At 31.8% G+C, this 10800-nt stretch overlaps 1 protein-coding gene across 1 annotated transcript; it reads right to left on the bottom strand.

The window, feature by feature from the left end:
- Positions 1 to 2281: 2281 nt before the first annotated feature.
- Positions 2282 to 8693, bottom strand: LOC122272291 (protein artichoke). Its single transcript, XM_043055780.3, has 4 exons — positions 8503 to 8693; positions 5098 to 5777; positions 4005 to 4153; positions 2282 to 2534 (listed from the first exon to the last, which is right to left on the bottom strand). The coding sequence occupies exons 2-4, from the start codon at positions 5775 to 5777 to the stop codon at positions 2395 to 2397; spliced, it is 969 nt and encodes a 322-aa protein (XP_042911714.2). The 5' UTR covers positions 8503 to 8693; the 3' UTR covers positions 2282 to 2394.
- Between the last annotated feature and the right edge of the window lie 2107 nt (positions 8694 to 10800).

Raw genomic sequence — 10800 nt, forward strand, 5'->3', positions numbered from 1 at the left:
GAAAAACGATTTCAGAGCAGAAAATTTTTACCTTGAAAAAATTTTTTTAACAATATTTCTCTAGCAACAATTTTACCAAAACCCCAGTCGGGCTCAAAATTGGCTCAATTTGGATCCTTTATGAGCATGCACCGAGTAGCCAATATTGGGATGTCTAGATTTTAAATAGTGGTCCTTTATAGGGCCAATATCAACCTACATTCGGACAATATTGAGCCTATGGTGGCTGAATAATGAATATAAAATATCGGGGGAATCTGACTGTTCTATATCAGGCCGATATTGGTTGTAAAGTATCTGCAAAATATCGGGTTAATTGGACAATTCTATATATAGCCAATGTTGGAAAATAACTACCCTTTAAAACCTTATTGAGCCAAGATTCGTGAATATTGGTCCAATGGGGAGCCAAGTTTTTTGTTTCTAGGGTTCCTTTTATATATTTCTATATTGATGACAATAGAAATCAATTACGTACTTTTTACGTATGTTTTTTTTCTTTTTTTTGCTTTTTTTTTAAATTAAAAAAAGTCGTGTATGTAGCTTAAAAAATAACTTAAAAAATTGCTCTGAAAACACATTTAAAGTTGTTCTTAAAAGTTATTAATAGCATTTGAAAATAATTTGTTACGTCAGTTCTAATGAGATCTTATTCATTGATATAAAATATTAAGCTGTCAGGCTATTAAGAAAAAGTGACAAAACTTCTCCCATAGATCAACAATGAGACGTGGATTGAAGCTGGCAACGGGGCTAATGTCTTTAAATAGAAATCTGACACGTACGGCGTGAGAATTACTAAAATTGAAGTAGTTGGGGGGAAAAAATTCCAATTTCTTTGATGAGTGGTTTACATCCCCTTGAATATTTTTAGCGGATTTTTGGGAATCCTGACTTTATGATTAACTTGAATTATTATAGCTTACGATGATCACATGAAAAATAGGTTTTAATTGCACGAACATCCAAATTCAATAACAAACGAGTTTTTAAGAGAAATACACTCAAAATAAGTGTTTACCACTAAGTAGCATCCAATGTACAACGGTACATTACTTTTGAATGATTTTTCTTATTCTAAAAAAGAAAAAATTCTTAGTGTTTGACAGTATTCATTCACTGAAATTATTATAATTATAGACAAACATCAAAGGTCTTTTTCCCAAACCCCTTTTGTGCTTTGTGTATAATTGGATTTTCATCTTTATTTCAATGTTTGAATTTCTGAGGCTTTGCCTTTTCTTATTTAGTTTTTCCCTTATGGGGCTCCGGGACACTGTCAGTTTTTGGTTTAACCACTGACTACAGTAAGGCTCCAGTGTGTCCTCTGATGAAGTGCTGTTTTTGCTAACATGCATATCTTTAAAATTTCGCTTTGCTTGTTTTTGGTTTCTCACTTTTTTACTTAAATTGTTTATATAAGAAAAATTTGGTTTTAGCTGCTTTTAGCGCTTTTCCATTTTGACTTATTATTTTGAAGTTTTAATGTTAAAATTTGTTTAAATACGTTTAAAACTTAGTTGTAACGTAATAATTCCAGCCTTCCTGACCAACTCTAATGCACCTAGATTTTTTGAAATGTTCCCACCACCCAAAAAAATTATAACTTGTATTAATACGAGAAAGGATGGTCAAACTTGCATTTCATTAAATGAGTAATCAAAAGTGCTATTTGATTTCATGAATTTTAATTCTTTTTATTACAAGCCAAACTGATGGAATAAATAAAACTAATATTAAAAGATATTGAATTTATATGGCAGATGAGGACCACAGGAGAGACTCCTAAATCGTACCGGTATGGTTATGGTAACCCACAAGAGGTACAAGGTATAAATATACGTCACTTTTTAAAAATAAAAAAAAAAAAAAAAAAAAACGGTATTCCAAGCCTCAAACAAAAGTTAGCTACCAAAAAAAAAAAACAAGAGAACATAACAGAATGAGTTGTTCAACAAATATCTGAAGCTTTAAGTAATTTCCACACAATATTAGATCTGCTGTATCGTTACACATGATGTTCAAAAATTCCACCGAAAACTTCTGAAACCAATAAGCTGTAATAAAAACTAGGCGTGTGCACAGCGACCTGATTCTTCAGCGTGGATCTTTACGTGAAAAAAAAAGAAGCTTTCCGCTAGAGTATTCTGTCCTTAATAGTTCTTTAGAAATCAAAAGTAGTACAATTTATAGAAGTACGATTTAAACAACTTTCCTCTGCATATTTGAGAAAACTATAATTAATAACTTTAGACTTATTACAATTGAATACTAATAAATATAAAATCAAACATATTTACATTTATTTTAATACACTCTATACAAAAGAAAACATTTACATAATTATATGTACACAAATAAAACGTAATAAAATCTCACCGTAGTGAAAGAATTTTAATTAAAATCAGTTAATGTAAGGTTAGTTAGAGTTGTTCCACGTAAATCGGGAGGAGCAGCACAATGACCTCTCAATGATTCGGGTAAACGATACTGGAAAATCCACTTCATATTCTGATTGCAATCTAATGGATTACCTAAGAAATAAATATTTATAAGCATTTGGGTCTAGCACTGAACATATTTTTAACTATCATTTTTATAACCGGTGTTAAACAACAGGCCCAATTTTTGAGTTTACGACTACCAATGTTCAACTCCGTATAGCCTTGTAATTTTGAACTCTAGAAAGCAAGGCAACTCATAACACTAACCCATGTTGTTGTTGTTGTAGTTAATTTACGTCGCACTAGAGCTACTCAATGGGCTATTGGCGATGGTCTGGGAAACATCCCTGAGGATGATCCGAAGACATGCCATCACAATTTTGATCCTCTGCAGAGGGGATGGCACCCCCGCTTAAGTTGCCCGATGCAAGCGAAGTCGAGCACTTTACGGTAGAACAGTTTAACGAGGACCAATACCGCACGCCCTCGGTCCCTACGCAGACTGATCCAAGTGGTCACCCACCCGTACACTGACCGTAGCCAGTGATGCTTGACTTCGGTGATCTGCTGGGAGCCGTGTCTTAACGACCAATCCACTGCGGGACACACTAACCCATGATCCGTCTAACACTGAAGATGTTTTTCGTCAGCACTCTGGTCTGTGCGAGCAGGGTGCAGAATTCCTATCGACCAGCCATAGCTGGGATTCATATCCGGGTCATCTCATTTGGATGCAAGTGCTCTAGCCCTTGAGCCACCACAACATTCTTTGAATATAGTAAAAAAATTCGAGCTACACTTATGAAATTAGATAAATACTCTTTTTACACAACAATATAGGGCAGCAATAAGCAACTTGTCTTGTCTAAAGTCGACATTGTTGATACAGTATGTTACGGAGAATAATGAACGATCACCACTTCCACATGGCGATTAAATGTAACAAATGTCGATCAAAAAATAGTCTACAAGTCGCCACTCTCTCGAATCATCTTTGAAATGATATAAAAAATTGTATACCTTACAATTAAAGAAATTTTCGGCAGTTATTATAGAATAAATTAATAAGAAATAATAAATATTTACTAAATTGCAATTTTTCAGCATTCAAAACTAAATTTATTCTTTGTTTAAGTGAATTTTATTATTCTGTGCAAAAGTTTTTCAATTCGCTTAAAAAGTTCTTTTGACATATGGTGATAAATGCGTCAAACGTAAAATTAATATTAAGGGGTCCAAACTTTGGACCACTGTGTTAATAAAACTTTGGGGACTATATTTTCCAGTTAGTGGCTATTCCCTATATTTTGGGGGTCAGAAGTTCGATTCCGTTAAAAAAAAATGGTATGTTTATTAAGCAGAAGTACTTTTTTTTTGTCTGATTTCGTAACCAAAAATATCGTCTACATTTCCCAATTAGCATATTTATGGCCACCCCCTCGAATCGTTAAAAATTGAGTGCTAGTACATTAAAATCCGATCATCGGAATCAATAGTTATTCAGGGTAGTACTTTTTTTTCTTTTTTTGCGCACAATACACTGAATTTTGAAATACTTACCGTAGAAGAAGGCATGCCGCAATTGAGTCCAGACTGGAGCAAAAGAGATTTCATTGATGGTAATCAGATTATTATTATCGAAGAGTACCTCATTCAGAGAAGGCATTCTGGTGAACAAGTCAACAGGAGTTGAAGCAAGCTTGTTATTGCTACAAAATAAAAATAACAATATATATATATATATATATATATAAGACTATCATCATATTGACTCATGTCTCAGGACATTCCGGATCCGTATTGTGAGATGCTCCGTTACTTTTGGCCAGATACTGAAAACAATTTACTTAAATTCAAGCTGAGATGACGTTGGCAAAATAAAAATTATAAAGAAAAGAACAATAAAAAAATCTAATTATTTTTTGGTACTAAAGCTTATAGTCCTTAAAGAACTTATCTTAATTTAGTTTAAGTTAAAGTCTAAATAAAAGTTAACATAGTTCAACAGTTACAGTAGACTTTTCAAAATCAATGAACGAGGGTACCTCAAATTGTAATGTCTATTTTTTTGTTGAAGGCTTATAACGCTTACATAATTTTTATAGAACAAAATGGGTGAATCATCTTAATTATCAGTGCTATCATCATGATTAGGGTTTACTCGCTAAAAGGATCCCTCTTAGGTCTATCTAGTGACTACCATAAAGACAGTTACGAAACGTCTCTGAATATTTTCCTAAAACAAGGTTATCAACACCATTTACTATAGTTCATTATCCAAAGCCATATTTAGCAGACCATAGCTCGAAATCGCAGTGGCATAATCTCGCTGAAGAAAAAACTCGCGAAAACGAAATGTTACAGTGTCTACTGGTTTTCGCTATTCTGTTCACAGGGAATATTGTCCAAGCGGGATTTCGAGAGTTTCATTTTGCATTTGCTCTTCTTAGATTTTGCCAAACTAGGATTTGATGCCCGAAAATGTCTTCCTAAACAAAGCTATCCATCCAAGATTCTCTACCGTGATCTTCTACATCCGCAAAATTTTGACCATGCAAGATTCTGTACCATGAACTTCTACATCTATATTCAAATAATACCTCTCCAGAATTCGGCCTAACCACGGAATTTAAAATGCTAAAATAAAACTCACCTTAAATCTATCGATTCGAGGAATGTAGCTGGTTCAGGGAAAACTTTTCGTGAAATCTGCTCAAAGGCTCCACCTGTAAGACTGATTTTTCGAAGATTCGGCAACGAAGAGAATGCATGACTTCCCAGGATTTTAGTATCTGTTTGCAGGAGATACAGTTCTTTTACTCCATACGGTCCACTCTCAAACATATCATTACCTATAGTTGGAATAATGTTGCCTTCAAGTTGAATAACAGACAATTTTTTCAAGTGAGCAAATGACAATCTTGTAAGTGGATTACTGTCATCAATGAAACAATCTCTTATTTCAATTTTTTCAAGGGAGCTCTCAAGTCCTAAATAAGGGGGTCGATTAAGACTTTCACTGAGGCTAGTGAGAGTGGTAAACTTGATAGTCAAAATTTGTATTTCTACATCTTTGAAAATGTCAGCAGGAAGAGTGCCAATGTTCGATTTAGACAATTCCAAAGTGTCAATTTTTAAATTTTTCATTCCTTTTACGGCGCTGCGTAACTCGTCTAATGAGCTAAGTCCTTCGCAATAAATATATAGTCTGTTTCCAGAGTCTTGCATGCATGTGCATGGTTTAATGTCCTCATTGGATGGCGATGAGCAACGTCGATTCTGACCAACACAAATGGTAAAACATAGACATAATAACACAAGAACTCTCATCATCTGAAAAAAAAATTTCGTTAATTTTTATTAATTTACAAAGCAATTTATAAAATAGCATTGACATTATAAAATTTTTTGCAAAAATAGAAATATTGCAATGTAATCTGTACCATCTCATAAACTATATCTCTAGCTAAATTTGAAATTTTCATGACAATCTTTAAAAGTTGTTTGAAGAGCTTTTGGCAATATAGTGATATTCCATAATTCTTTTAAAGCATTTTCCTCTTAAACTGTTCCTTAGTATTGTTTCCAGATACGTATGCATCTGAGAATAATACTTTTTGGACAATTGTTTTTTTTTTTTTACAAACTTTTGTAATTATTAGAGGATAACACCATAATACACAGCAGCATCTAATTACCTACATGAAATAGGGTTTTCACCAAACACTATCATGCAAAAATCCCCCTTTGAACAATAAGAAAATATGGATAATCATTAAATTTCCCCCCAAATCTTCCAATTTCACATTGCTATAGCTTATCTATATAAGAAAGCAAGATTTTCTTGTTAATTCGACTACTTTAAATGTTAATTTTAATACCAGGGTTATTAGCATGATGACCATTCCTAAAGTATGAATTTTGTTGATACGTAATACAATTATTGGGATAAATACCGGTTATCCGATCATCTTTGACATGCAATGGTACCTAAAATAAATCAAATAACTATGTCAAGTTGCTTGTTAAATGTTACAGCAACATGTGAGGTTTTTATTCACATATAGTATTTTTCATCTATTGTTTACTTATTTTCATCTGTTTCATTTATTTTTACTTGTCACTGCATATCATTCTAGTTTTTTTTAAAGCAGTATCAGCATGTTTTTATTCATAATTACGCGCCTTTTATTTTAATATTCCAGTAGATGAAAACTAAACTTCATACATTGTTGTAATATGCACGCGAAACATAACTCAGCTATCTTATTTTTTTAATAATCCTAGGGTATCAAAGTTGGTCAAATGGTTCTCTAATATATCATGATGGGAGCTTATCAAAGTTTCTTAAAGCATATTCTTTTTACCAGCATGTAAGAGCACATTGACAAATATATTTTTATTGATAAAAACTTTTCTGTATAAAATTGTTTCTGTAAATTATCGTTAATCAACCTCTATAACATTAAATTCGATTCCATGATTCATATTGCTTTGATTGATAATTTTCTTTTCTAGTGACAGAGGGGATTGAAGCAGGATAAAAATAATACAACTCAAGAGAACAAGAAAATAAAACAGTCATTTCCTCTTTCGGCATCTTGCTTCCCAGTATCGGTCAGCGATAGTTGCTCCACGAAGAGCGCTGAAAAGGAGAACATGGCGGCTATTCTTTATAAATTGACTTCAACTTTTAGAGCAGTATAGATCAGAAGACAGCTTAAATAAGTATAAGTAATCGTCAAGACAGTCATTTTCTCTTAGAGACGGAACTGAGCCATGGCCTCGTAGCGCGGCCAATCGGGAATGCTTTTTGGCTCGAGATCATTCCACTTTTTGTTCGAATTTCTTTCCATTAGTTAATTGCTGAAATTAATGAAGACTTTTCTTTCGAGAACTCGTTTAAAGGATGAAAAAGACACCTGTTTTTTATTGATCTGCTGTATGGAGGTGCCCTTTTGGGACAAATCATCAGCCATTTCACTGCCTTTAATTCCACAATGAGGAGGAATCCATTGCAGAGCGGCAGATTTTCTCAGTTGTCGTGATTTATTAATCGAGATTAGAGATTTTACTGTAACACCAAAAGTGGGACTGTTCACAAATTTTATTGAGTAAATACTAACGAATCAGAAAGTATGACATCATTTGAATTTGTCAAGAAAGCATATCTATTTCTCGGCAGCACAGACTGCAGTAATTTCGCCGTCGTAGGCTGTTCCTTCTGTACCTAAAGGTATATAATGGGCGAAGAGATTGCAAAACACCCCAGAAACGACATTTTTTTAATCAGGGAAGTAGGATCTACCGATAATTGATAGTAATAATAAATATAGTAACAATATTGATAACAAAAATAGAATAATAATAATTGATAACAATAATAAAATGCTTTAAATGTGGTAAATTATTTGAAATTTTTATCTTTTAAGAATAAAACCTGATCTGCATTTTAAGTTTAAAAATAATCGTTAATAAAAAAAGGCAAAAATAGTTTTTTTTTTTTTTTTTTTTTTTAAAGAACATTTATTGCATGAAAATTCATTTTTCAAGAAATCATATTATTTATTTTTTAAAGGTACTGGATAAAAACATACATTAAACAATAAAAAGCAACTGAATCTTTTTATTACAATCTATTAGTCATTGAACTAAAATAATATGAATTAAGATAATAATCTAATTAAATAGATTTCAGTAATAATAATATTTAATACATATAGTAACTGTTTGTAGATTCATTAGCTTTTAATTAATAAATCTATAAACAATTTATAGATTTTAACAAAAGTATTCATTGAAGCTATAATACTACGTTGACTTACTGCCTTTGCACGAATTCATGATTAAAAAATGTTTCTAGAAAATAAAATGCATGATAAAATCGGGAACTCAATGTAAATCATTGCATTAGAATATATTTCAGACATTTAACCTTTTAACTTGAGTTAAATACATTTATTCAAAAAAATAAGTATCCTAAACAACATTTCCTTAAATTAATATTTAATAAATTGAAATTTCTTATAAAAAATAAATATAGGAAATTAAAACTTACCAAATAACACTATTTCTTTCTAAACAATATCTCTAACGGTTTAACTATAATCAGAAAAATTATGAATAATAAATTATGTCGCAAAAGTTTACAATTTATAACCTTCAGTTTACATCTGTTATAATTCTCACGATCGATTGCTCATGATTGCATTCGGAAGTAATCATCTTGTTTTCAATTATCTACTTCGTCTTATGATTTTAAAAATTCTTAGATCTTGATCACCTGTTACAAGGTTCTAAATGGTGGGGTAGTGTAAACAATTCAAAGATCAGGAGACACGTGGTCGGAAAGATTTATCACTAATAATCTCGCGACGAAAAATAGCACCTTTAGATTCCCATGATGGACAGATTATACAGTTTACCGACAAACGTTCAATTGTTTTTTAGTTGGTTTCATTTTAACTTTTTGATGTCAGAATGTTTTAACTCTTTAAAGAAATGAAATTCTTTATATACTTGGACTATTTGTCTGTTGGAGCTGCGATGGTTAAAGCCCTGAATTGTCATTGTGGAGAACTGGGGTTCGATCCCCGGTGATAGCTAGAAGCCCACACAGCTTCATATCATTGGGCACCAGCTTGTTCGAGAAGTAAAGGCGGCCTGTGCGCAGTGTTGCATACATTGCCGGAATCGTACCGTTGGTCTCGAAATTGTAGAGTCCTAATCTCCATGACCTCATTACCCATAACTGGCTGTTGAGGGAATGCTTTTCTTTTATTTGTCTGTTGAAAATGGTCACCTCTCTGTTCAGTATTGACATAAATTTTAGCAATTTTTTAACTTAAAAAAATTTAATTATTGCAAATTAGTGCATAAGAAATTTAATACAAATAAGTTTGATTATTTGGAGCCTTATGATTAGAGAATAGCTTAGCTAATATAACATGAAAGTTAGTTATATTGCAGAATGCATCATATTTTAAACATATTATATGTTAAAATAATACATTATATGCTATGGATTCGTACTTTAGGTTATGCTTAATAACAATTTCAAGAAAAGAAAATGTGACAGAGTTATAACAATTTCAAGAGAAGGAAATGTGACATTACTGCTCTAAAACAAAATTATTTGAATTTATTTTTTTATGAGGTAAATTAGTAAATCGACTAAAAGTAAGAGCCACATGACTAAACTTTTGAAATATAGAGCCTTAAAGACTTGTATTGATTTTCCAACTTGAGAGATTTGTTGTGCTTTCTATTTGACAGCAGAAATAAGTTGAGCTGGCAAAAGATAGAAACGAATCGTATGAACATGTAATTGAGTCTAACAAATTGAGCTCACATTCAGTTTCAAGAATATTTTCCAAAAAGCATAATTAGAAACTATTTTATTAAATATTTAAAATGTAGTTCAATTTGTATCGATGATCAAATATATTCACTATTGTTTCGAAAATATTAAATGTCATTTCTTCAAATCAGCATCTTTCATGCACGCATTTTCATCCAATGAAACTTTTATAAATAATGCAGTTTTCGTTGCATTTTCCATCTTACTTATAGCGTTTAGAATTTTAGACTATACACTAAACTTTGATTTGAGGATAGATTTTTGACAATATGCCTTATGTAGGGCCCGAGCTAAGCATTCACCACTTCGCCAAATGTGATAAAATCGTAAATTTGGGGAATAAAATTGTGTTTTGGAGAAAGTATTGGCAACTGATTTTTTTCACTGATAAGAAAAATATCCTCAAAATTACGTTATAATGAGTTTTTCTAAATAAATCAGCATTTTTTTATTCTGTTACAATGATTTTCGGTAGATACGCCGCATAACCAATTAGAATTGGGACCAAATAATATAAGCCTGATACAAACTAACACAAAATAGTTTTCTATGGGCAAAAATTAATCATAAAAAACTGTTTAGGTTTGCATTTCGTGAAGACTTTCGAAAGTTGGCGAATAATTTTGATATCAAAAAAAAAAAAAAAAGAACGAAACATTTCTACGTGTTTGTGAAACTCCCTCTCATCAATAAACCAGCTGTTACTTTTTAAATTCAGACGGATAAAAATTGAAGCAATGATCGAATCTACCTGTTTCTAGATCAGTCAGGAGAGAAATCTACCTTTTTCTTCCATGTGCTTGTGTGGTTTTGCATAAAACAACTTCAAATTAAAGTAAAATCCAAAGCCCGGAAACAAAATGCTAAATTATTCTAAATAAATATTTAACCTGTAACTAACTTTTTAACAGTATTTAAATTAATTGTATCTATATAAAATTATATCTATTACTTAAAGCAACCTAAAAAAATGAATAATAGCTATAGTTTTCCACA

The sequence above is a fragment of the Parasteatoda tepidariorum genome, chromosome 2, assembly GCF_982258835.1.
Source record: "Parasteatoda tepidariorum strain Cologne lab strain chromosome 2, Ptep-v5.0, whole genome shotgun sequence".
NCBI classification, from domain to species: domain Eukaryota; kingdom Metazoa; phylum Arthropoda; class Arachnida; order Araneae; family Theridiidae; genus Parasteatoda; species Parasteatoda tepidariorum.

Excerpts from the sequence above, each read along its gene's own strand:
- LOC122272291 (XM_043055780.3), bottom strand. The coding sequence starts at position 5,777 with ATGATGAGAGTTCTTGTGTTATTATGTCTATGTTTTACCATTTGTGTT. Across the intron at positions 4,154-5,097 it reads CTCGAATCGATAGATTTAAG|CAATAACAAGCTTGCTTCAA; the intron begins GTGAGTTTTATT and ends TTTATTTTGTAG. Across the intron at positions 2,535-4,004 it reads GCGGCATGCCTTCTTCTACG|GTAATCCATTAGATTGCAAT; the intron begins GTAAGTATTTCA and ends TTTATTTCTTAG.